This window comes from Hippichthys cyanospilos, chromosome 22 (genome assembly GCF_059441005.1).
Source record: "Hippichthys cyanospilos isolate Australia breed blue-spotted pipefish chromosome 22, RoL_Hcya_1.0, whole genome shotgun sequence".
In the NCBI taxonomy this organism is placed as follows: Eukaryota; Metazoa; Chordata; class Actinopteri; order Syngnathiformes; family Syngnathidae; genus Hippichthys; species Hippichthys cyanospilos.
The window spans coordinates 4,370,161-4,397,950 of NC_142390.1; the positions used below are offsets into that span (position 1 = coordinate 4,370,161).

Sequence of the window (27,790 nt, forward strand, 5' to 3'; positions counted from 1 at the left end):
GATACAAAACAGTTTTCTGAGACCCCCAGGTCGTAAATAAATAAATACTTAAAAAAAACTGAGTGAATGACAGAAGATGCGATATCCACTCATAAACGCCATCAAAGATCAGTGTATCTTTTATTGAAAATGAACAGTGTAAATACTTGCTGAAAAGGTTTGAGACCCGGGACCATCAAGCAGAATTAAGTATGAATGATTGTGGAAAAAAGAAGAAACATGCATTCCAACAGAGAGAAATTCTTCCAAATAAAACACGAACAAAACACTTCAAGTCATCTTCAGCAGCGAGACAGAAACAGCCCCGGACGAAAACCAGGCATTAAACACTCCAAACAATAATTTAATAGTTGAAACAATAACCATCATTGTTATGACAATAATAATACGTGTTTCATGTGAATACTGGAAAGTAATTAATGCTGAGGTCAGAAAATGCCATGCAGAACCAACGCTAGTGAAAATCAAAGGAATATAAAGTTTATATTCAATTGCTAAATGTGGTTTAGAACAGGCCCCGCCCACAAGCACAGTCACATAGCAGTCATAGTCATGTGCATATCAGTAGAAAACAATTCCTCTTGTAGTTCAATACAGTATTTACTTTGAGAGGGTTAGGTGTGTTCACTTTTGTTAGCTTAATAATATTTTGCCAATAATTATAAATTCACAAATGAGTGGAAAACTGTTGGTAACGTATGAATAATTCACTCAATACTCAATAGATGTTTTTCCTTTTTTTTTTTTTTTTTTTTTTAAGAGTCCTGACATCCAATTCCTGGTACTTATTTATATTTTATACTAAAACTTTAGTATAAAATAGTGTTTGGCTAAAGGATCTGATCTGGGTAGTTCTTAATGAATGAAGTACTAAAGTAGTAGATTACTTTAGGTTAGTACTAAGTAATCCATTTTATTACTTTAGTAAATAATCAATTACTTTAGGGTATTGAGTACTTTAGTGCCTAAGGTAATCAATTACATTCATGCTTACTCATATAAAGTAATCGATTATGTTGTTTAATACCTAAAGTAATTGATTCCTTTGCTACTCAGTACCTAAAGGAATCCATTTCATTACTTTGGTAACCCTTAGTAATCAATTACGTTAGTAATTTAATATCTAATCAAGTACTTTTACATTTCATTTTCTAAAGTAATTGATTCCTTTACTACTACTTAGGATATGATCAGTTTTATTACTTTAGAAATATAAAGAAATCAATTATTTTAGTAGTTTAGTATCTAATCGAGTAGTTTAGTAAGTAAGGTAATCAACTGCTTTTGTACATACTCAGATAAAGTAATCAGTTATGTTGTTTAATTATCTTAAGTATTTGATTCCTTTGCTACCCAGTACCGAAATGAATCAATTTTCATACTTTGGTAACCTTAAGTAATCAATTACTTTAGTACTTTATTATCCAAGCAAGTACTTTAGTGCCTTAAGTAATGAAATTCATTACTTTAGCAGCCTTTTAATTCATCAATTACTTTAGTAATTTAATATCTCATCAAGTACTTTAGTGCCAAAGGTAAATACTTTTGTGCTTAATTACATAAAGTAATTGAATACATTAGTGTTTAATGATCTAAGGTAATTGATTCCTTCACTACTCAGTGCCTAAATTAATGAATTTCATTACTTTATTAACCTTAGTAATCTATTACTTTAGTCGTTTAGTATCTAACCTCGTATTTTCGTGACTCAGGTCGTCAATTATTTAAGTACTTACACAAAGTAAAAATTAGTATGTAATTAGCTAATGTAATTGATTTAGGATTGAATTACCTACAGTAATAAACTACTTTAATACTTAAGTATATTAAGTATACCAGCAATTATTAGAACCTCCTTCAGCCAAACAGACAAACTATATAAACAAGTTTGGACTCTTGAGAAAAAAAAAACGTAAAAATGTGTCTTTGGGATAGAATGAGTTATTTGACCAAACTGCACATTTTACAATGGCGAAATTCTTCTTAGACGTGATAAAAATGTGTGAATAAATAGCATGGGACAAAGAAAAAAAAATCAAGACAATCTCCAAGGCGACCTGGGCACCTCCATTTGCTGCAGCATTCAAAGCATTCATGTAAAAATGCAACAAGACGCCATATCTTCATATTGCATTGAAAATGGCTCAGAGTTCTCACACACACCTTGGCTCACCTTCGATATGACAACTTTGCAACAAGCCTTTCCTCTGATGATTTTTTTTCCCTCTCAAAACCAGTTGTCCTTCAAGTAGAAATAGAATATAGACGTGTGTGATAATAATACAGTGGCATGTTTAACCCTTTGTGCAGTATTTTGATCATTTTTCGGTCATTTTCTTCCACATCATTCCCGCAGCGTTTTAGCCAATGGATGGCACGCCCCTGGTAGTGAGATAATCAATTGGTCGTTCCGTTTTGACACGTTGGGTGAAATTTCAGCTCCCTAGTGCCTGCTTTCAATGCTTTCCCTTTGATGAGGAATGCCTTCGATGTCAAGATCAAAGATTTGGACAAAATACCGCACAGGGGTTCGTTTTGTCCCGCGAAATGTCTCCATCTGAAATCATGGCGCCCAAAAACCATATTTGGGTGTATGTCCACACCTCAAGCTTGGTTTATCAATGATCTTGCTGAAATGTGCAATTTTTCACAATTTTTGTGTTAGTGGTAGCTTTTCAACTGGTGAAAAAACACTGACTTGAATGCAGCCATGTTCCTGCATGCGCATAAACGTCTTTGGCACAAAGGCTTGGATGGGGTGCAGACCCCTCAACACACTGACTTCTTTTTTTTTTTTACAGGGAATCCCACATGGAAATGGTGACGCAAGATGGCGGCCGCTCCAAAGTGCACTTGACTCGTCTCCCGCAATCCACAAGCCCCAATAAATATAAATAGCGATCAATAAATACAAAATAAATAGCCAGGCGATGAATTCATGTCCACTGAGCTGCCACTTTGGGACGCGTCACGACATCACCGTCTGTGTGTGGAAATGTGTGTGTGTGTGTGTGGCTGTGCGTTAGACTGCCGTCTCCAAGTCCTCCTGAGGGGCGGAAGGTGTTTTTTGGCTGCTCAGGTAGGAGATAAGCTCTGAGTCACCTGCTGCCTGCTCCACTGGCGTCTTCCCCTATGAAAAAACAACACCCACAAGAGATGAAATGTTCCAAAAGACAATAGAGTTGTACCTCTACGTACGACGTCTAGTTATGAAAAATTCAGGTTCTGAAATCCATCACAACCTGCCATGTCTCCCTTTCTAATATGAATTTACAATATCGATTTTAATCTGAATTGTACCACTGTACCTTGGCTGTGTTCACCATACCTGAAAGTTGGTTTTCTGGAGAGAGGCGCCTGCTTCCACCAACAAGCGACACACGGCGTGCTGCTTCTCCATGGCGGCTTTGTGCAAGGCAGTGTCCCCTCTACACATGCACACAGATGGAAGAAGGAGGTGAGACTTCTCAAATGGGGCTACGTGAGATTCAAACAGGCCTTCTGCCGCCATCGGCACATTGAGTGGACTGCTTTTTTAAAGCTGTGACAGGGACAGGACATATTCATGGAGCAACTTCTCGCTAATTTTCTGTTGCAAAACGGTCAATTTCCATGCCAATTTCCATGCAAAAAATTTTACACTGAAAAGTCAAGTAGACCGCTGTAACGACCATGCTTCTGGAAAGATTTTCAAAATAAAAGCATTCCAAATTCGTGTCATAAATTACTAGTTGTAGTAGAGTTTAAACTAAAAAAAAAAAAAAAAAGTATACCATACATACCACCTGGTTAATGTGTCTATCCTGCCTGGGTCATTTTATTCATGAGTGTTAGCACTGCAAAAGACTAGCGACTACTTTACTATACTTTAAAATTCAAACTCGACTTATACGCAAAAAAAAAGCAGGTTAAGTGATGAGAAGATTCAAATCCCACATACTTTTCTCTGTCCGCTAAATCGAGAAGCACTTTGGATCCTGAGGAAGGAAAAAGAGATGTTTATTTATATATATATATATATATATATATATATATATATATATATATATATATATATATATATATATATATATATATATATATATTTGGTTATGTTTGGTATACCCTGCTGCAGGATGAAGACCACCAGCGGGGCGTGTCCTTTCTGCGAGGCTTTATGCAGCGCTGAGCAACCGGTGGCGTCTCGCACCAGCAGACTAACGCCGTGACGCACGCACTCCGACAACTGCCAAAGCGTCACACGGCAGTCAAATATGGTTGTCCAAGTGTGTGTGTGTGTGTGTGTGTGTGTGTGGGTGTGGTACCTTGGAAAGATCCCCTGAGCTGGCGGCCATCAGCAGGGCTGTCATCAAACACACAATAAATGTGGGGAAAAAAACATGAAAAAAGTGGAATTCTGAGGAAACTGCCTGTTTTGGTGGCTCTTCAGCATTCATAAAATGCTATACATGAATAGCATCACTTTGCATGTGAGTGTTTTTATTTTTTTTTTGGTGTGTGTGTACCTTGTTCTTCGGGCGTCAAAGGCGCACTAGAAACATAGATGACATTTCAGATGACTGCTGCCAGTCAAAAATTTGCGTGTTTTGCTGGTATAAATGAAGTAGTGCTGAAAGGTGATTCGCACCCGGCGTTCGGCTCCACCACCAGGTCGGGCATTCCGGCCGAAGCCACCTGGCCCCCTGCAGGGCCCTCATGGTCCAGGATGAACATCTCGTCCTGGCAAATTTCTGTGACAAAATGAAGGTGCTCCTGATGGTAGGAAAAAAAATATCCCATCAACTCATTCCAAAAAGATAAAATAAAATAAAGTAAATACTGTACATAATAATAAATTAAATTAGTTAAGTTTAAAAAAAAAAAAGTAATCAATTTCTTTAGGACCACAAGTAATCCCGTAATTGATTTTGATGTACTAAAAGTACTGTTATTACCAATAGTAATAAAGTAATACACTCCTGTGGTAATGAAGTAATCGAGTACGTTAGGCTTTGACCAAAGTAATCAGTTACTTCAGTCCTTAATTCATTTAGTCATTTACAGACACTCCTTTAGCCAAACACTTGAAAAAAAATTAAAAAGGTATAAATACGTAACTGGCATCGAATGCGTGGACAAATAAAACACGTAAAAATATGTCTTCGTAATTGAATGAGATAAACATCGGCTGATCTGGGTACCTGAGCCTTGTCGATGCGATAGAAGCGATCGGCTGACGTGGCTGCGGAAGCAAAACAAAACAGGAAAAAGACATTCAACTTCCATCCTGTGATTGTGAAAGTGTGCTTCTTTTTTTTTTTTTTTTTTAACTCACAATCCAAGAAGCTCCAATTGGAAGAAAGTCTGCCGGCCGAGGTGGACCTGGGCATCCCCCGAATCTCATCCTGCAGACATTATTTAGTATCTTTGAAACATATGAAATTTTTGAGACCAACCAAAGTTCCCTATGCTAACCGGTTAGCCAGAAAGTAGCATTAGCCCGGTAATGATTACCACTTAAAGTCAACAAACGCGAACTTGTAGTTAATTCACACGTACGTAATGTTATATGTATATTAAACATGTAAGAGTCCTTAAAAGTCATTGACAGATGAATTTAAAATCAACCATTTTTAAAATTTTAACTAACCATTCAAGGAAGATTGATCCATCATCCACATAAGAGCTAACGACAGCTTGCATTAGCTGAGGTTGTTAAGGCATTAGTTGCAATTAAAAGAAGCGAGCAGACTAAACCAATGTCCGAGTCCATCCTTGTTCACACAGGAATATTACTAAAACGAAGAGGATCATGTCAAAGTTATGATGTCTCCAGCTGATTTCGTTAAGCCCTGGGTGTCCGTTTTTTTTTTTTTTTTTTTTTCCACTAGCCTGGCCTTATCGTCACCCAACGTGGGCTGACTTTGAAAGGGTCATAACATCCTCAAATATAAACATATATTTACTTTCAATACCTCTAAATGTTCGGCGGCTTCAGCCCTATCGATAAATATTTAACCATATTTAACTGTTCTTTGGCATATACAAAAATGGTAAAAATGCGATAATAGCAAAAATAACTACGCTGTATATTTATATATTTATGAAACTGAAATAGGAATATTTGACATGTCGTAATTAAAGCATTATGACTTTTGAAGACTTTTGCATTATGGGAGTCCATGCTAAGGTTTTTACAAGTTATTACGACAGTGCTCAATTGGCAAATATATTGGCAAAGCTATCCTCCATAAAAAGACGTATTTGACAATTTTAAAACAAAAGATTTCTCGTTCATCTAGGTGTGCAGTGAAGCACGCGCTATGAGGTGAAGAACCTCCTGGGCAATGTTAACAGTGGAGTCTGTCAAGTTTTACCTGGTAGTGCACTCTGTAGCCAAGAGGTGCCTGATGCAAGTCCTGGTGAGCACAGAGGAGATTTAGGACGGAGAAGAATAAAAGAGAGAGAAAGCAAGTGGATGAGGAGGAAGATCTCGCCTCTTGCAGTCTGTCAATGTAGAGTCTGCACGTCTCCAAATCGCAGTCGCCCCTCACCACCACGATCCCCACTGGGACCGCTGGAACACAAACACGGCTCTTGTCAAAACAAGGCTTTGGCGAAAAGAATGTCAAAAATAATACTTACAGATGTCTCGCAGACGCTCTTTGTCGTACTGCAGCCGGTCGTACTCGTGCAGGCTGATGCGGTTCACCCGCAGCCGAAGTCGCTCGGGGACGGCGTGGGGGCTGCGAGAAAAGCGCACGCGCTTGAATGTGCCGACACAAAGTGAGCGTCAAGACCTACTGCGTCATGTGCACAAAGGAAAGGCTTTGCTCAAGAGTGTTAATCCAAGTTTTCTTTTGCGCATGACAAGTTGCTGTTAAGACACAAAAGCAGCAGAAGCACAAAGACGAGAGAAGAAGACGACGGCATGCTGCTTTCTCAGTTTCAGACACGCTTAAAAAATGTGGCAGTAATACAATGCCAAACTGTGTGTGCATATTATGCAATGGACGATGCATTGGACCGCATAAGTCACGCATATTTAAAACCGTCTGAGCCTGTCTAAACTGGTAAGTCTATTTTTATAATGTAGATGTTTTAAAAAAAAGAAAGATTTTAAAGACTTTAAAATTATATGTTTCGTGACCTGTAAATTCAATACGTTGATATCGCGATACCATATTTTTGCTCGTTATCGTACTGTCAGAAACTGTATATACATATATACATATATATATATATATATATATATATATATATATACATACAGTATATATATATATTTATATATATATATATACATATATACATGCACATATATATATATATATATATATATATATATATATATATATATATATATATATACATATATATATATATATATATATATATATATATATATATATATATATATATATATATATATCAGTGGTGGTTTAAACATTTATATAAAACATACACACAAACACACACCCACACACACACACACACACACACACACATTTTTTTGTCTATATATTTTTATATATATTTATTGTAGATTAATTCATCAACAAAGAAGTCCTATGTGCACACATTACACACACGCGCAAAATGACAATACTTGGACAATGGGTGAGGTACTTACACTGAGAAGGAGTCAGGGGGAGCAGAGAGGCGGCGCAGATCAGCTGCACACACTTTCTGAATACTACCGCCACACACGCATACACACACACAAACAGACACACACACCAACGAGAGAGAGAGCGAGAGAGAAAGAGAGAGCCAAAGAGAGAACGGGGAAGGCATAGCGAGAGAGGAGCAAGGAAGGAAGGATGCAAATGATAAGAAACGTTGCCGAGGCAGCAAGATGGAGGGAAAGAAGAGAAAGACAAAAAGGATGGAGAAAAGTGGTCAGTTGAGCAGCCCACAAAAGTTACTGCAGCACACTTAAGAGAGTTGCACACTGCTGTTAGTCATGTTTCTAACACACACACACACACACTGCAAAAACTCAGCAAAACTAAAAGCCATCATTTCAATATATGATATAGTCAACCAGCCAGTAGAAAACTACAAGACTTAAGGCACTGGTATTAAACTCAAGGCCCGGGGTAATTACGGTAATTATTATCAGTAAAAATGCGGGAATTACAGTAATCCAAACTGTACGAGACGTTGGGGCCACCATCCACATCTTGCTTTGAGTTATTGCAGTGCACACACACCCACACACACACATTTGGAAGATGAAGAAAATGAGTGCAGTGGCGGGATGGAGGAGCGTTATGTTAGTGGCCACACGCACATCAGCATGTTCTTGACAGCGGCGGACGCCACGGAATTGGTGTGCGTGGGACTTACTCGTTAAGCAGGGGTACTGAGGTGCGCCGCTTGCTCTTTTGGACCATGTTGGCCTGGTTGCGCAGTGAGATGCGCAGAGTGGACGGCGCCAATCGACACGGCTCGCCGTCCACCTGTGCATGAGGGGGGATAATGGACTGGAAAAGGCACTCAAGTAAAAAAAAAAAAAGTAGCCAAAGTGTTTTATCACCAACCTGAACTGGGACGGTTTTGAACGTGGTGAGGACCACCTCTCTGCACTGGTGCAGCCGCTCGCCGTGACCGCCCACCTGCAGCGCCGCCTGGAGGACGTTCGGGGAATCGATGCTTAAACGCAAAGAACTAGATGCTATGCTACTTTGTGTCCCCAAGGTCAACAAAGGAATTTCTCTGAATATTGGGAGACTGATACGGGCAAATTCCAGTCACAAAGGTTGTAAACCACAACACGAGCGCCGGTAAGAAAGCGTTAGTCCTTCTGTTGTTCTGACTCAGAATGTGTTCTTTCCTCCAGTCTCTTTTATTGATAACTCCCATTTAAGAAACATTGTATTATCCAATTAATCCATCACAATTTTTGGCAATGAATGAATTGTTTTGAGAACGACAGTATTTTGATTTCAAATGGTCCAAATTCCTGGAATTGCTCCCACCAAATAAATGTGGATTTGTTAGAGTGGATGGAAAAGCCCAATTTGGTCCGGCGTCGAACCGATCGCGCGTCGTACCAGCGAGGCCATGGTGAAGCCGATGACCTCGATGCAGCCGTCATCATGGCGCTGCGGCTCAAAGTCACGGTGGTCGCCGGTGTTCCCCCAAGGCATGGTGCCTGCGCAGTACCTGAAGTGCATCCATGTTAGCGCTAGCTCTGAACAATCAGCAGCCCAGAGAAACCCACCTGGGAATGTTGAGAAACACGATGCACTGGAATTTCAGCTCCTGGATCTTCGGCGTTAGGTCGGTGCCGTCACACTGCAAAACAAAAACGCACCGAACATGGTCGTGTTTTTGGAAACGTGGGAGGAGACCGGAGTACCTGGAGAAGACTTAAGTAAACTTACATGCATAAAACTATCCCAAAATGAGTACTATTGCACCTGTGGACTTAAATCATGCCTAAATCACTGGAAATGTAACGTTAGCATTGTTAGCACATGAACAGGAAGGCTTAACACAACTCACAGGAAGTACTTTGCCTGCTCTTAAAGTAAACTTGAGTAAACTTACATGCTCAAAATTATCCCAATATTAATACTATTATTCAAGTAGACTAATAAATAAAACCTAAATCATTTGATTTGGTCATTTTGAAAACAGAGGCTGGAAAAATTTGTTCAAACCCCCCCCTAAATTTTTAACAATTGAAGATAACTTGCAAAACTGCTATTTTAGCCAGAAACTTGGAAGTTAAATCAACATTTGTTGAAGGGATCTGGCGCCCGGGCCTCAAGTTTGACACCCGTGGTCTACAGGGTCCAGATCTTCAAACCCAGACACTTACAGACAGTATAAAAAAAATATATGGTTAAAGTGTGGCCTAAAAAGTTTTTTTTGGGAATTATGACAAGACATCGGCACTCACCACAACTCGGACGTGCTTGGACAAGTCCCTTGAGCTTCTCTGGAGGAAATCTGAGAAGGCCGCCTGGCAGCAACACAACAGAGAAAAAAAAAAAAAGTTTGTTACGTTTCCAATTTACGAAGTGAAACGCTTGTATGAGGTTCGAGTTTTCTATGGCTGGTGGGTGAGCGCGGCTAGAAGTAAAACCGGACTCACTCCTGCATAGAACATCTTGTTGCGGAAGCGACTGTTAAACTTTTCCGGGTTGGCCTCTGGAAGACAAAAAGAGACAGCATGAGATGTTGAAGGAGTGAACGCGAGAAAAAGGAACCTGGCTTGGGGCCCACCTCGGGATTCGTGGAACTCCAGCGTGACGTGAGCGTCAAAGCCTAGGCTGAAGTAGTTGTTGAAGACGTTGAGAGGCAGCTGCGGACAGCAGAAAAAGACGCTTTGAAAATCATCTTATGTTGATGTTCCTTCAACAAAATCTCCACATTGGTTTTCTTATTCACCTTCTGCGTGCCGTCTTGAGGGCGCTGCTCGGGGCTGCTCATTTCCACTTGCAGGTTCCACCTGTCCAGCTGCACCACCGAGCCGTCCTCCACGTGACCCAAAACCTTGGACACGGGTTCATCTGTGTAGCCCTGTGGAGTGGAGCGGATGTATGAATATACAGTATAAATAATAACCCGCTCAGTGATGATATAAAGCACAGAAATCAAAGCGTGTGCATCACAGTCAAGGGTCAAGGTTGAGAACTCACCCCACCCCAGTTGAGTGTCCTGGCAAGGTCGTTTCCTGTTCCCAGAGGAAGGACGGCCACCGGAGGTTGGGGGTTCATCTGCAACTCATCCAGCGTGGACAGAATCCAGCCCACCTTCAGATACAAACAGAGTATGAGCTGCAGCGAACGTAAATGGCTGATCCATTTTTATGGTGAGACAGGAATTCCTCCTGGATTTTGGACATCCCCAAAATGATCAGTTAGATATATAAATAAAAAAATGCAGTATAGCAAGCAGGCGGTTGCCGCATGCCAAAAAGGAAATCAAAGTTACCGTGCCGTCGCCACCGCAGGCCAGAATCCTCAAGTTTGGCACTTTCCGGTATAAATCTAACCTGAGAGCGGAGAAGGTGGAAAAAGCAGTTTGGGCCTTCAAGCCATACGTTGGACATTTGCGACGAGACCACTCACGCCTCTCGTAGGCCGCCTTGCGACAGGTCAAAGACTTGCCGCGGATTCAAGATCCACATGAACATCTGGAGCACCTTGGCGCCCTGCGGACAGGAAGCAGAGGGGCTTGGATGGCCGGGGACAAATTTGTTGAAATTTGTCACGGTTGCGGTTGCGCACCGACCTGGTTTCCGCCGCTCTTTGGATTGACGAAAACCAGGATGGGCTTCATGAGCGGCGAGGGGAGCGGCTTCAGCACGAACGGTCGCCATTTGGTCTCCTGACGAGACCAAGTTAGCGTTCCATGACATGGGACGTTTCTTGAGTCCAAACGCTAGGCTACAAAACTTACGTCCAGGCCCTTCTTGCTGGTCCTGCGCTTAAAAGACGTGCGCTTTTTCCTCCGGGCCGAGTTCTTGAGCGAGTTCTGCGCAGGTATGAGGAGTGGAGCAGTTAGCGGTCAAAGGAGGAGTGAGGTGCTGCTTTGTGCCTACCTGCGGTTTGCGGACTTTGATGATCCACGACGGAGGCACGATGACGGCGGCGTGGGCACCCAGGGAGCACGGCTCCTCGATCTGCTGCAGCATGAAGCACGTCACCTTGTTGTGGAACTGCCCACGCAACACACACATCCACACACACACACACACACACACACACACATGGCTCTTGTTAGGAATATGGAACACAATTTTTTAACCCCTCGGTATCAATTTTCAACCAGATTTGGGACATCAAGAGGTTTGGGGAATAAGAACATTTTTGTTTTTCTTCCCCCAAATTTTAAAAAGTTAAAGACAACTTGCAATCTTGGTATTTTAGTCAGAAACTTGAAGTCAAATCAGCATTTCACGGGCCACAAAAAGTGAGGCGGCGGGGCCGGATCTGGCCCCCGGGCCTTGACTTTGACACCTGTGTTGTACGTCGACCAGGGGTCGGCAAACTTTAATATTCAAATTGCTATTTTGACCCAGTTTCCACAGGTAAGACCACACCGGGGGCCGCAAACACTTTATTACATCTGAAATGAAGATGATAATATATTTGTGTGTATGTATATATTATATATGTATGTTGTGCAGTATCTTGATCATTTTTAGTCATTTTCTTCCGCATCATTTTTGCACACTCCCTATAGTGTGATAACTAAGTAGTCATGCCATGTTGAAGTTTGACATTTTGTCACCATCTGGGTGAAATTTCAGCTTCTTAGTGAAATCTCTGGTGGACACACTTACTGCCTGTTTACACCACGAGCAGCTGATGGCAATGATTTCTTTACTGTGGAAAAACTTCTGCTGAAAGCTCTGTGGGGCGAACAAAGAGGGACAAAAATCATTGGGACATATTGGGACACAATACGGCGTGGAGGTTTTTGGCACGAACCTTTCCGCACTGTTTGCACTTGCCCTCCTGCCTCCGCCGGTGCACCCAGTGATGCCTCAGCGACACGTTCTGCCATCACAGACAAGACACTTTCATCTCCGCTCTTGTGTGCTGTGTGTGTCCTTTCTCAAGACGTTGACTTACGTCCCGCAGGCATCGCGATCCTCCCTCTCGGAAAGTCGGCTTGCACCTGAAGTTGATCTAAACACAGAAGCAACATGAAACGCCGCCCGAGTCAGGTCATCTTGCGTTCGTATCTACCTTTTCCAGCTGCTCCATGCAGCTGGTGTGCACCACGATCTTGCAGGCGGCGCACTTCCTCCTAGGCGCAGACTTCTTCAAGGACAAAGACAAACACACACAGTTTGAAGTGAGGTATGCAACGTACCAGCACGGGCAAGCGCTAGATAAAAGCAAAGGCATGCGTTCTATCTTCCTTTTGCCCTCCCACCCTCAACAGGAGCCTATCGGGTTATAACAAACACCAGTGTGCACTTCAGGGTGTGATTGACGATCCAAATGATGGTAATTAATTGATCACAATTATTTTGACGCTCTGTTACACCGATGCACAGTCCTTTTTAACAGATGAGCAAGAAATCAAATAGACGACGTTATACCATCTACTATATCTTCGAGAGTTGCTGACTCAAACACGCCTGGAGATGACGCGACCAAGATAGGTCCAAAGCTCAATAAATCAGACAGAAAATAACGTAGCACTCTGTTTTAAGACTTATTTTCCCTTCCTCCAAATATGGTTCGAACTGGTGCTACATCATTGAAAAAAAGGTTGAGAAGCACTGGAGTGTCAGCGAGCCAACGCTTCATTAGTCTTTACTGGGTGAAGCTCCTTTTTTGGTATTTGGACTGAGTGTTTTCTTAATGGACTTTGCTCATCCCACATTGAAGCAGGGCAAAAGTCCATCCGAATATCAGCATGGCATCTTGATGATTGACACGCTTTGCAAATTCTGCTCGGTCCTGTCTGCAAATTATATTGACAGCTCTCAAAACTTGTTTGTTTGTTTACCCAACGCTGACTGAATAATACTTTCTTAAAATTCTTCAGAATGCTACATATGTCGTTAATATATGATATTAACAATATAGGTCAAGGCATGGCACTTTATGTTGATTATTTTTTTGGGGGGGGCAAACATTTATGAATAATTAAGTTAATGATTTATTTTTGCGAACAGATTCTCTTGCAATTTTCTCCACAATTTCCAACATCTATTTTTTCGAAAGCCATATTCAGTGTAAAAATTCAAAACTAGCGTGGGAACGTGCACGCGCAGAGAGCCGAGGCTGGGGACTCACGGCGGCCTTGACGAGGCACGCGTCCTCCCCCAGGTAGCAGAGCTCGCCCGAGCAGCTGGTCTCCATCCACAGGTGCTCCCCGTTCACCGCGTTCTCCTGCCGGGTGACATCGGGGGCGCACATGAGCAGGTGGCTTTTACAATATTAAAACGGCAATTCGAATATTCCCATTTGTTAACTCAGTTCTATTGACTTCCTGTGGCAGGTGAACCCAGCTAACTTTCAAACCAAACTGAGAGAGACACCGGCATGAAGACAGACAAAAATGGACGTTTATGTACGGTAGTTTCACTCGAAAACGTTTTTTGGCCTACCACCTCATTGCTTGAGTTAGAAGATTAGAAAAGAAAATGGCTGAAAGAGTCAGATTTGGTAGTTTTGTTTAACCGTTGTATTTTGAAAGGAAATACTGTTTATTAGATGATTTTACTTTGAATTAACTCTTCAATGCCAGTGAGGTATTTTCATATTTTTTTAAGATTCCATGAAATTCCAGACAGATAGATGCCTAAAATCAATTTCTAATTGGCTGGTAGTGAGTCATCAACTAGTGGACAATAATGCTTAAACAGAGTAAAGCTATAAGCAATGTAAACAATTTGACAGACATTTAAGTGCTGTCAGCTGATCTCATCCGTCCATCTGAAACCTCCGTCATGAGCGGAATGATAATGTTTCCTCACTTAAACGGGGAGCGTCGCCGGTGAGAGCGCTCCACCGGCGTGTCAAGCACATAATTGCCGCTAGCGAGCAGGACACCACTTGTTTGGACCTACGTGACCCGCTGAAATCAAGCCCTGATGTTTTATTAATGAGCGATGATTGAGATCATTGATTGCATACCACCGCGCGGGTGTGTGCGTCGTGCAGAGCGCTAAAGGCCAGTGGTGACGTGGAGGACGGAAGCGTCCCTGCGGTTGGAGCCACAGGAGAGCCTGGCTTGGCACCTTGAGATGCAAGTTTCATCGGGCTGATTTTTGCCTTTGAATTGCAACATAGGCTGTGTAATATCCTGACGGGCACATATTCTTTAGCCTCTGCACGGAGCAACGACGGAGGTTCAAAGTTCAAGTTCAAAAACAAGAAGAGAAACCAAGATGATGTCATGCTTGACATCAAAGTGTCTCGTGAAGTCTTTTTTTGGGTTTTCTGCCTTGGCTAATGTAAACGCTTCCTTCTTTGAAGATCCGTTTGTGCTTCGACTGTGCCGCGGCCGACTAAAAATAGCTGCGTGCGTGCTTTTCCGACGCTACTGTGAAGATGTCGGCAGCGGTCTCATTCTTATACATGCGCACAATAAAATGTGTATCTATTGAAAGTACTGTGACGCAACCGTACCAATTTCTGGCGAATGGCACCTCTTATAAATCCCAGGCAAAAATGAACGTAAGAGTGCTTGAGCGCTGCTTTGTGGCTCAAGTGCTGATAATAATGGACCACTTGGCAGTAGAGGTCTTTTAAATGTCTCTTTAGATTGAACAGGAGATGAGTCAGGAACAACACAAGGTTACAAAAAACAGGACTGATACTGATACTAACCCTCTATCAAAATTGCCTAAGATTATCTGATTACTATTATGCACTCAAGTTAAATTTGCAATATATATATATATATATACATCAGGGTGTGTTGGTTGGGGCGAGAAAACTGGAAAACATGCAGGATACCGTCCCTCAAGGACTGCAAGTTTGAAATCTACACAATGACAGGCAATCACTGTCCACTTCAGGGTGTTATTGACCTTTGCTTTCCCCAACAAGTCATGCACATGAAGCCCCATGAAGCTTCTACAGATAGTTTGCAAGTCACTGACTAGCAAATGTCCAGGAAGGCGATAATGCATACAGCGATTCAATAAAAGTGTTATAAGAAAAAAAACGTAGTGAATGTTTTGTTCGACTGACCGTCCAGTCCATGCAGGTGCGAGGCTCCTTGCTGGGACCGTTGGAGGCGGGGGGCAGGGCGGTCTGCGGCGGGCCCAGGTGCTGGAGGCCTGAGCGAGAGATGGCTTTCCTGGGGGAGGACATTAAAAAAATATAGTATTGAGAATTTTGGAAAAATGTACTGTTTTATTCCTAATGGTGGATGGTGATTTGGTGCTTTCAGTAAGATTCCAAATTGGAGGATGAGCAAGAACGGCTTTTCGGACGTTCTAGCGGAAGCGTGCCTCAGCTCTTCGTTTTTTCTGCTGTTCATTAGCATGTTTCAAAACTTGATTTTGACACACGGCTCTTAGCACTTTATTGGGGTGTTTTTGCCTTGTACGCGTCGGATCGGAAAAAAAAAAAAAAATCAATGACTTCATTCTTTTCTGAAGAAATGATAAAGGGAGTTTTGTGCGGTGAGCCGCCTAGGTTTCAATGTGCTTCTGGGCCGCCTGTCTCCGACTGTCAGGCCCGAGGACAAAGAGGAGTCTGTTTACACACCCTGGAACCTGATGACACGCACGCGCACTAACACAAACACACATACACCTGTACACAAAGACTCCTGGGATAAAAATAGTATTGCGTGGGTGACAAGGGCAGAAATGCGAGGACGTATGCTGACTGGACGCAAGCCACACCAGAGGAACCCCCTAACCCACACACACACACACACACAAACCCCGTACGCATTCTTGTGAGAGGCAAACATCAAGGCCTGTTAACAGCGTGACCTATTGGCTGACTCGTGCTTTAATATCACCTGCTGCTTATGCGAACACAAATGTGTTGACAGCTCCTAGGGAGGAGTGAAAGTCGGGCCTTGAGGAGACATGAGCGAGAAATGACACCGCTTCGCCGCATGCACCAACATACTAAGCGGCGGGGCGGCATCAGGTCCAAGCCTGTCCCAATCTACTCAAAGCAAACAACATGCCGGGCAGTTTTGAACTCAACACAATTTAGAGTCGTAAAACAATTCTAACCTAACCAAATTTAGAGTTGTATTCATGCGAATTGTTGAACACGCATACGTCTTTTTGACAGCTATCTTACTCCATAGAAGTTGACCAAATCGGGTCACTCCACTTTAAAATTAGGTCCACTAAAACCATCCACCTCGAAGCTTTGCCGGATCCAAGTTTGTGCTACCGTTTTCTACAAGGATCTGTGCATTAAAGTGCCTAAAATCCTCAATTTATTGCAATTACTCCTCATACGGCAAAGTTTTTTCCCTAGGGTCATCTGTGGCCCGGGGGTCCTGCCCCACTACTCAAGAAGGACCGCTTTAAGGACACTACTACATTTGTTATGTAATCCAACCTTACGTAGCTGTGAACCGGTTAGCAAAAGAAATTGTTGTTGGTGTCTAATAATTCGGTTTAGAAGACAAAAAAAATGATTAATTATAGCCACTCACTTGAATCTTAGTTGATTATACGTAGATGTCATTATATGGTATATTATATTTAGACATTTTATTTTGATCAAACAACTGTTTTTTTTTGCGGCAATTTAAAACTATTCACAAGCAGGAGCGTATTACAGTGTCTAAAAATATCCGATGAAAAACACAAACGCTTCTTCCTGCTGTATGCGTTCTTCCCGCCTCTTAGTCCTCATCCTCCCCCTCCTTGCAGAGGTGGGCTATCGGCGTTGCCGTGGCGACGAAGCAGCGGGACGCCCGTCGTCTTATCTGGTAAATACGAAAATGACATCCAGGGATGCGCTCGCCACCGCGTGACTTTCAAATATTTTGGTGAGCGTCGCATAGAACCATGAAATTAATTAAATAATTTTTTGTTTTAATATAATAATAACTTAATTAACAACACATTGATTTATTTAATTCCACATTTAATTAATTGATAAACATTTATTTAATGAATGAACCATTTAATTAATTTTTAAGGACACGTTTGATGAAACATTGATTTATTTAATTCCATATTTAATTAATTAATGAAACATTTATCTAATGAATGAAGCATTTAATTAAATAATTAAACATTTAAATAATAAATGACAATTTGATATAATGGTACATTTATTTATTTAATTTGGCATTTTTGGTCCTCCATAGTAGGCTATACATAATTAAAAATATTGACTTGCGCGCTACTTAACCCCTGGGGGAAATTTTGACCCAACTTGGGCTTTTTGATGTTTTTGATGTGTGGTATGAAAGGAAAAACATACAAAAAAATTATTAGGAGGCTGCAAGTGGGCAACTTATGACATTTGCGAGCCTTTCAAAAACTTTGATGATTGGCTTAGCCTGGACTCCCAAGATGCAAAAGTCTTCAAAAGTCAGAATACTCCTACCAGGGGTTAATAGTGACATAAAATTCTGCCTCCAACACATTGCACCAGCAAATGTGAACTAGTGCAGAACTCTGCCTCGCTATTTTCTCCTCTGGTTCACCCGATTTGTTCTAGTGCGCGGAAAGATCTAGAAAAAAAATTTGGACAAAGAGCATACTTGTGCATGCCCACGAGAGATGCTCAAACAGCTCAAGTGCGTCAGTCGAATTGAAAAGAAACACGGCTCTCACCGGCTCCATCTGAATATTTTCAGCCGCGCTTTCACCACAGATGACAAAGCAGCTGCGAGCGGGAAGAACCCAACTCCGCACCCTCGGACAATTTTGACACGCCTGCGCAGGACGAGGAGGAGTGTGGGCTCAGCGGCAGTACCTTTATCTCAAAAGCGCACACTGTCACCTCATCCCCACATACTGTGGAGATTTCACACTTGTTTTAAACCTAAAAATTCTGACGAGACCCTTCAAAAAATATTTAAAAACAGCTACCACATTCTCCTTTTCATAATGGGTCAAAATACACTGGAAAAATGATCCATGCAGCCTTGTTGTTGACAAAAAAGAGGCAAAACGGTGGAGCTTGACGAAAGAGCAAACACGCTAAAATGGATACATACTACTATCAAATTATATATATATATATATATATATATATATATATATATATATATATATATATATATATATATATATATATATATATAAAACCTCTAATTTAATAGTATCCACCTAGCCACCTATTTTCTTCCGCATCATTTTTGCAGTATTTTAGCCAAGAGACGGACCACTCCCTGTAGTGTGATAACTAAGTAGTCACCACATTCTCCTTTTCATAATGGGTCAAAGTACGCTGGAAAAATGATCCATGCAGCCTTGTTGTTGACAAAAAAAAAAAAAAGTCAAAACGGTGGAGCTTGATGACAGTGCAAACACGCTAAAATGGATACATCCTACTATCAAATTAGAGGTATATATATATATATATATATAAACACACACACACATATATAAAATAATTTTAAGTCTTGTAAATGACATATATTACTACGAATTTGAGCCATGTTAATTTTGGAATTCCCAATGTGCATCCAAGAAAGACGAACTTTAAGAACGGTAGAGCACCCACCTGCGCCCGAGCAGTCGCCACAAGACCGTGTTTCCCCTCCCTCTCCTCCGCCGTCGCCACATCCCACCAACCTTTATCATCACGACGCGACCAGTTTCGCCAAACGGCCGCATCTGTCACCGGAGAGCCGGCCGCCGGACATCCGAGCTGCCCGCATGCGACACCTGAGACAACGAGGCTTCCAGTTTCGAGGGAAAACTTTCAATGGCGCCAGTGCTTGGCCACCAATAAAACAGAATAGTAATGAAAGAATCCAATAAACAATGATTTCAATTCACAACTTTAAATCTGTATTGCTTGTACTTCCGATCAATTCACACACAACTTTCAGGCATACTCAATGAGGTGTGAGAAGAAAAAAAAACTTTTTGTATTTTTAAATCCGGCGGACGGTTTGTGCAGTTTCTATATCGCTATCATAATGGTTTTAGTTTTGCATCAGTGCAAATAACACGCATGAATAAGTAACGGGACACATGAGGCCACAAACAGGAAATGCCACGCCAATCTCTTACATTATTCTGCAACACACACACACACACACGCACACACACGCACACACACGCAGGAATGTGCAATTAACAAACCACAATAGCAGGAAGACAATAACGTGCATACGCACACACAAAAGTTTGTCTTACTATCTTACAAAGGTCATACCGTGACATAATGCATTTCCTCGCCCCTAACCTTAACCATCACATGAGAAAAAAAAATGTAGCTCACCGCAGTCTTAGTGTTGTGCATTTGTGTGTGAATCCAACAAAAACTCTGTTGCTAACCAAAACAGCTGCATTGTGTGCATCATATAAGACATTTTGATGTGATGACCAGCATTCCAGAGACATGCAATCATGGTGCAATATTGTCTAGCAGTGTGCTTACTGCCCCCTATTGGTGTGGAGTGTACAATACATACATTCATTGCATCCAAATGCACTTGAGACTGATTGAACTGGTATTTTTTTTTTTAAGTTATTTCTAGCATTCCACTCTTGTTGTCAAGAAATTGAGATTCACATCACATACTTATTTGCCATGTGCGTACATGCCTGCGAGCGTGAAAATATTCACACACAAAAGAGAAGTAAAAAACAGATGAGCAGAAACAGCTGAAAAAATATCAGTACTACGTCAAACCAAAAAGTGGAAAGATTGGAACTTCCGTCTTTTTGCGGCCAGTTTTTTTTTTTTTTTTCCCCCCCGGTGTCACCGTGGCGCATCCCGTCGTCAGGTTGCGTACAGGAAGTGGGCCTTTCCTCTCCCTCTATTTATAAGCTCCTCTCTCGCATCGCCGCTGGCTTCAGCTTCAAGTCTTCCGCTTTACTACACATCAGATTGATTTTTTTTTTTAAATGCCTTACCATCAGGGATGCATCGAAATTAATCTTTGGCCGGAAACAAAAACATAAAATGAGAAACCAGTCTATAAATGATTGATGAAAATGAAATATAAACCGCATGCGGCTCTGAATGTTATTCTTGTTTGGTGTTTTAACAACGGGTTTACTTTTATTGTGGTAAATGTTATAATAAGATTTATATACATACAGTGGACCGCCGTAACCTAGCTTACGTTTTAAAAACGTATAAATTGAGGTCCTTGAGACCTGTTTTCTCAATCTCGCAACCAATCACAGCTCTCGGCAGTTACACGACATCATAAGATGCGCGTGGAATTACTAATAAGGGCGTGGCGGGCGGGACCATGTTGGGACGCGGCGCACGTGGCGCCCTTCGCTCGCACATCTCGACACCTGCACTTCGATGCGCTCGGAATCGACTTTTTCTTCTCCTCCGGGAAAGGCAGGAGATCCAAAGCAAAATCTTGACGTCATCCTCGTGGCCCTTGGCTCATGCCTCATTTTTTCCTCCCTTCCATGCCCCCTTTGGTCCTCCTCCGCCTCCTGTTCCTCCTCTTCCTGGTGTGAGCTTCAACTCTTTCTCTCTCCCTTCATCTTACCATCCTCCCACTCTTGCCGGGGTCAAATTCAGATGACATGATGACGCAATATTTTTTTTCTTGCCAAATCCTCCCACTTGTGAAGCGCAGGATGCCCAGCAACTTCTCTTTTTCGAGCGCTTTTGAAAAGTCTCAGCGCGTCCCCCTGTTTATCGCGTTTTAGTGCAGCGGCAATCGAAGTACTGCTGTAGGATGCCGAATTTACATAAATTATTGTTATTCTTGTCGTAGAGATGAGACGATTTTAATCTGAATGGATTTTAATGATAGTAATAAAATGTTCAAACAAAAATAATAAATAGGATTTTTTTAATCAGTTTGAAAGTGAAACTTAACATCCCTGGCTTGTCTAAAAATTGCTTATTGGAATAGTGCCTTTATTTTTGCCATTTTAGCAGTAAAAAGTTAAGATTTTGAGCATCATTAATTCGATAATTATTTTGCATGCACAATTCTTACCGTAAAAACACATTTTTTGCTTGTTGTCGACTGAAAATGGCATCATCTGTGCTCAAGGATCGGGGAGCGACCAATCACGGCTCACCTGTTGGTCATGTGGCATTCATAAGATGAACTGTGATTGATTGGTCATTACCTTAGCATTACCTTAGACACGTGATGTCGTTTGCAGTCAACAGCAAGTGGAAAAAATGTTTTTTCAACATATATCAATTGTATGTGAAAAATATCATTAGCTCAATCAATCCCAAAGACGTCATTTTACGTTTTAAGGGTCCATCCATTTAATCCCAGGTGCTTATTTGTGTTTTTTTCCAAATATTTTCAAGTGTTAAGCTAAAGCAATGCTTCTCAATTAGATTTTGCCAAGCCCCCTCTAGGAAAAAGAAAACTTTTCGCGCCCCCCCCTCCATTCGACACGCTGATGTCTTTTTTAATTTTATTTATTGCCCAGCCAGACGAGTTCCTGTTGTTTTTCATTTAAGTTGACACACCAGACTTGGTCAACTTTTCCCCCCTTAATGTCATTGTTCAAACCTCGCTCAAAAATTTCACTTGGCTAAAAAAAAAAAAAAAAAAAAAAAAAAACACAAAATAGCACGGCTGTGAAAGGCGAAGCTTGTTATCGTGAGGGAATACTAGTTTACAAATTGAGCCGCTCTAACTGGCATCCAAACAAAGAGGAGTTTGAATCGGCATCATGAGACGCGGCCAGAAAATTGGTGAGTCCTTCGGCCTCCCTCTCCGAATGTGTGCGTGAGTGTGTGTGGGAGGCTTGGCATTGGCACGCCACGTGTGCATCTCTGACCTCGCCTGCTGAGAATAGATACCAGGCGTAACGAGAAATGCGCGAGATAAACAGGAGTAAAATATGCAGGGAAGAAAAGCGAGCCGACGCGTTCATCTTCATCATCATCATCATCGTGGTGAGAGAGATGCGCTGGCTCTTTAAGCTCCAACCGCAGCTGCCTAATAAAAGTCTTCATTTGCTAATGACCGACACGCACGTGCGTAGCCGGATAAAGATACGAGCAAAGGCCTGCCTGGATGTGTGTAGGTGTGTGTGTGTGTGGGGTCGGGAGGTTTACACCATTTTGTGTTTGATCCAAAAAGAAGCCTAGGATAAAACAACTACAAAGCTGAACACAATAACAGCAATGTGTGTTCTTAACGTGTGTGTGTATGATTCATCTCTCTGAGTGTTGAAAGATGATCCTAGCTGCATCAACACGTGCACCAGCCGGTTTAAAAAAAATCGCCAGTGTTTAATTTTCGCCGATAAATCAAATCCGATAAATCTGACACTTTAAAATTCGCAGGTTTGAAAATTAGCTACCGTATTTTCCGCACTATAAGGCGCACCGGATTATAAGGCACACCCTCAATTAATGACTTTTTTTTTAATTTCCATATATAAGGCGCACCCTCAATTAATGACATATTTTTAAATGTTTACAATATAGTAATACTCAAAGTAATAACAATAATAACTCAAATAATAACGCTCAATAACATAATAACTCAGTCAATATGAGCAACCTTGTTAAACTGTAAACATACAAAAGAAAAAGTTTACTTACTTTATCAGTTTATTCCCCATCTACCAATCTCAATATTGATCCATACTGTATATAAGGCGCACCTGATTATAAGGCGCACCATCAGCTTTTTAAAAAAAATCAAGGCTTTTAGGTGCGCCTTATAGTGCGGAAAATAAGGTAATTTAATTATGTATTTATTATTTTTACCTGAATATTTTCCACTATATTTTGTTTTTTAAAAGAAATCACAGCAGTAAATAAATGTTTGTTGGGTTTATTTTTCCTTCACAATTCATTAAAATTGTAGTCTCGAATGACTGAGGAAAATCAAGATTTTATGTTTGGCCAATATTGCCTAATGTAGTTCCGCTATCTTTTAGGACATTAACACTATCACTCGCCTCTTGATTGATAATTTCTTCAAATTCGGCGGGCTGGATAAAAAAACTGGGCCATATAGTTTGCCATGCCTGCCTTGGCCAATCAGTGGTTATTAAGCAAGGTGAAGAAATAATTGACCAACGCTTTCTTGTGATGCCATCGCACAACTTCTCATTTTTGTTCCGTCCTTATTTATCCGTTTTCTTTGTTTGGTTTCCAATGCGAAGCTGGAAAAAGCCTTGTATGGCCTGACAGCTAATAAAGAAAGCCCCCCCACATGTGGGCCCATTTCCCTTAACGCCCAGGCTCAGTCAGTGACATGCAAAATAAGCCCCAATTTGCACGCAACGCTAAACGCTCGTAAAGAACCAAAGACGGAAATACGCACAAATCCTGTTTCGTGCGACTGCCGTACTTGAAACATCACAACACTTAGGTTGGGAAAAAAAAAAATCCCAAAGGTGTCCTGGAAGCATTCGGCTCAACTTGAGCACACTTGCGAACTGAGCGGGCCTGCGAGGGACATAAAAGGCGAGTCAATTTCCGAGAGCTCGCTTGTTATTCATCTCATCCGCGAGAGAGGCCCACTTAAGCTGCCAAGGGACGCCGCCGCTGCCGACATTGCTCATTTTAGCCTGTAGCCATAATTAATGAAACACGGGTTAGACACAAAAAAAAAAAAAAACAGATTCAACGTGCATTATGAAAAAAAAAATCTTAAAGGCTGCAATTAAACATCACTTTAATAATCGATTAATCCATCAACTCTCTGTCCATTAGTGGATGAATTGGGTTGAAAAACACGTTTTAATTTCCATCCCTTCATTAAAAAACAGGACGTTAATTAAAACTGACAGCGCAATAACGAATCATTTATGATTCACTTACCGCTTTTGTAAAAAGATCAAAAATTATCTTTTTTTTCCAAAGTGAAAGCAGAGCAAATGTGACCAATTGCGCCCCCTTCACACAAAAAAATATTTATTTTGCTTATATATGTTATAATCTTCTAAGGTTGAATATAAGTTGAAGTGGGTGGTTATAACAACTCATTATTAATTATCTTACAATTAGCACTAGCATGCTACCGATTAGCATGCCAGCCAATTTTAGGCAGAAAAAAAAAACATTCAACGCTCCAACGATTCCATATTCCTGCAGTCACGGGTTATATATAAGTGTTTTATCAAGGGTTTTTATTTTGGAAATGTGCTAATATTGTCTTTAATGAAAGCCTGCTAATTAATATACCCTAAAACCATATTATTAGTAGTCAAGGAGGCAGATCATCGTTATCGCTAACTGTTTAAATTGTAATTATAATGGTTTTACATGGTCCAAAATTTGGACAATTATTATTTTTGTACACAAAATGTCGCACATCCAGTTGCAATCACATAGAAATGTCAGAATCGTTGCATTTTGAAATTTTACGTTTGAAAATTTCACCTCCCTCGCGTAACCCCCCCAGTGATTCTTTCATGATATCATAAATAAAAAAGATCTAAGCAATTTCCATCATTCGTAACATCATTATTGTGTCATAAAGCCACAAGTGTAAGGGTGAGGATAATTGCTCTAACCCTCATATCGATTCAAAATAATGGATGATCTTACATGGAGGACCAAACCATGTAGAAAATATGCAGGAAGTAATTAATGTGAAATCAGTAGCATGTCCGAGAGGGTTTTTGTGGAGACGGAAATGAAAAGGGGGCGTGACAGAAGGATGCCTTGTCCTTGCCGCGCCACTTTTACCCTCTCCTCCCATCGCCATCCGCCACAGACGGGAAGTGCACTTTGTGACTGAGCGGCTCATCGGAGGAACGTCTTACTGACTCACTGCTTATCACGCAGAAAGAAAGAAATTATCTTTCTGGAGGCTGTCCAATCTCAAAATAGATGAAAGGAGGGACACGCGCGCCTGGCAGATATGGAACACGTGTCGTCATATGGAAGCCCCTCACGCATGGGCTCACTGGCAGTAGCAGACCCCTCCCAAAGCGTTGATGACCATTGGCCGCCTTGGAGGAGAGTGAAACACACAACGCTTACGGCATTGGGGCCATCTGCACGGCCTCACAGGCCTTGAATGAATACTGAGGATTCACCCCGCCCCATTGGGCAATTCTTGTGTAGCTTGACCCACTAAAGACAAGTCTCAAGAAGCCGTGCCCGAAAATGGAAATCGAGTCGGCCATTTTGCCAGTCCTAGTCCGAGATCATATTTTTACACTTCCCACACTTAAATATATGCAAATGAATTAAATTTGCCACATTTGAGTTCTTATTAAATATGAGTTTTAAGGTACCAATATTTCTAACCAGGAAGTGAAACGTCTTGTTTACCGAAGCCGCATCTCTCACAGTGTGGCTGCCACGCCTCTTTATGATGCTGGCAGCTGCAAAACATCCATCCAGTCACCATCTTATCCACACGAGGCTTGTGGAGTGAACGAAGGAGCCAAAAACAAGCATTTTAATGACACTGAAATGCAACACGGCATTTATAGGTGGATGAATATTTATAATTATTTTATTTTGAGAAGAGGTCTTTATATTGATTAGTTTTTGTGAGCAAATATTTATTTATAATAATTAAGTTATTAACCTCAAAACAGATGCTTTATGTTTAGTATTTTTTCTGTGGACAAATATTTCTTAATATATATATTTTTTAGAACAGGTCTCACACTTTATATTGATTATTATTTTGTGGAAAAATATTTAATAATAAGGTTTTGTTTTGGGTTTTCTTTTATAACAGATTTCTTTTCTGTTCCAAAAGAGGACACTTTAGGGTGATCCATTCAGTCCATCGTTTTTTTTTTGTTTTTTTTTCATGTTTTAACCATTCGGAGGCCTGTCAGCAAAACGTTGACCAAAGAAAGTCACTTCTGACCCCGAAATGAGACATTCCACACGCTCCTGAGAGTTACATGAACTGATTTATGTATGTGTGGTCTTTACGATCATCAACAGCTGCTGGTCACACCAGGGTGGCAGGCTGCAGCTGGCATCCAAGTACCCCCCCGCCCCCCCCCCCAAAAAAAACCCCAAAAAAACAAAGGCATGCCCCCTGTCAACACTTTGAAATGCTTTTCGAGTGATAAGCACTAATGGGCCGCTAAAGATTCCTATTTCCCTAATGTACATGAATTTGAGAGAAAAATCATTTGATGACGCAAAATAGACTATTTGTGGACAGTTGTGGCTTCAAAATGAGATGTCGAACTTAAAAGCTGAGCCCGATGACTGCAATCGCACCACTTTTCGATGTGTTGTATCCATATTTCATCAATGGACGTATACCTTTCTGAAAAAATTGCGGGACCAAATCTGAATTTAGGTGCGATCTTTCTAATCTTTTTTTTTTTTTTTTTTTACCTCGGGGAAGCCCAAACCCCTCTCCCCAACCGTTTCATCCCACTCCTCCAAAGGGATCAACAAGCATTTCAAAAGCAGCTGAGAGACATGGTCTCACCAAGGTTGTCCCCTGGGACACATCCGGAACACCTCCTAAAAAGATGCCCGAGCCACTTCAGCTGGCTCCTCTCGACTGTGAGCTTTTCTTTGCAATTTCATAGCTCGATCGTTGTTGGGAAAGGCGAGAGATGACGATGTCATGTCTCTGCCATTGACGTAGAGTGACAGCCGGAAACAGCCCCGCTGGTGCACGTTTTGGGAGGTTTTTCGCAAAATGAAGCATCAGCCCAATAAAGGATGACACTTACCGATAGGAAGTCTGTTTGCGGAACGCCAGGCCCTTCAGCTTGTCCTCCAGGCTCTCCTGCTCGATGTCGGGAAGACTGCTGAACGTGTCGCTACAGCATCCCGCCGAGGTGTCCTCCGAACCGGCGCCGGACTCGCCACCGTCGGCTCCGAGAGAGGAGAGCCGGGCGCTCGGGCCGGCCGCCGGCGCCGCCGCAGACTCCGTCGCCGCTTGGGGGTCCATGACGCTCGGTCGGTGCGCTGGACCCCCCGCCGCCGACGCCAGGGCCGCCGGCGACGACGACGGGCTTCCGGGACGAAAAGGTGGAGGCTCCGCGCCGAGGCTGGCCAGCGTGCGGCCGTGAGGCGACGCTCGTCTCCTCGAGTCCGCGGCGAGGTGAGCTCTGCTCCCACTCGGACCAGAACGTTTTTACTGTGGCGTGACGTCACGCTACCGGAAACGGTGCTCCTCTTTCAAAATAAAATGGCGGCCTCCAAAATAAACCCCAATCACGACAGCCACGCTAACACCTCGTTGAAGTATACACGTCGTGAATTGAGAGCGCACAGAACGAGCATTGTTTGATACATTGTCGACTTGCGCC

The 27,790-nt window shown here is 41.8% G+C and overlaps 1 protein-coding gene across 4 annotated transcripts; it reads right to left on the bottom strand.

Moving 5' to 3' along the window:
* Positions 1-101: 101 nt before the first annotated feature.
* dgki (diacylglycerol kinase, iota) lies at positions 102-27,605 on the bottom strand. 4 transcript variants are annotated; one of them, XM_088406555.1, is made up of 34 exons: positions 27,209-27,605; positions 15,660-15,768; positions 13,755-13,850; positions 12,693-12,764; positions 12,576-12,632; positions 12,432-12,500; positions 12,284-12,352; positions 11,540-11,656; positions 11,398-11,472; positions 11,230-11,325; positions 11,067-11,149; positions 10,930-10,990; positions 10,635-10,748; positions 10,384-10,515; positions 10,219-10,297; positions 10,088-10,143; positions 9,893-9,955; positions 9,209-9,282; positions 9,039-9,150; positions 8,526-8,612; positions 8,332-8,444; positions 7,613-7,675; positions 6,625-6,725; positions 6,477-6,556; positions 6,357-6,398; positions 5,315-5,384; positions 5,181-5,221; positions 4,628-4,752; positions 4,506-4,531; positions 4,305-4,342; positions 4,105-4,225; positions 3,941-3,977; positions 3,329-3,428; positions 102-3,130 (listed from the first exon to the last, which is right to left on the bottom strand). In XM_088406555.1, exons 1-34 carry the CDS (start codon positions 27,427-27,429, stop codon positions 3,023-3,025), a joined length of 2,907 nt encoding a protein of 968 aa, XP_088262681.1. In that variant the 5' UTR covers positions 27,430-27,605; the 3' UTR covers positions 102-3,022. The 4 variants fall into 4 exon arrangements, with proteins under 4 accessions (XP_088262681.1, XP_088262680.1, XP_088262682.1 ...); XM_088406554.1 differs by having other exon boundaries at positions 12,693-12,767; XM_088406556.1 differs by lacking the exon at positions 7,613-7,675 and having other exon boundaries at positions 12,693-12,767.
* Between the last annotated feature and the right edge of the window lie 185 nt (positions 27,606-27,790).

Excerpts from the sequence above, each read along its gene's own strand:
- dgki (XM_088406553.1), bottom strand. The coding sequence starts at position 27,429 with ATGGACCCCCAAGCGGCGACGGAGTCTGCGGCGGCGCCGGCGGCCGGC. Across the intron at positions 12,768-13,754 it reads CGTGCCTCGTCAAGGCCGCC|AAGTCTGCGCCTAGGAGGAA; the intron begins GTGAGTCCCCAG and ends TTGTCCTTGAAG. Across the intron at positions 9,151-9,208 it reads GTGTTTCTCAACATTCCCAG|GTACTGCGCAGGCACCATGC; the intron begins GTGGGTTTCTCT and ends GATGCACTTCAG.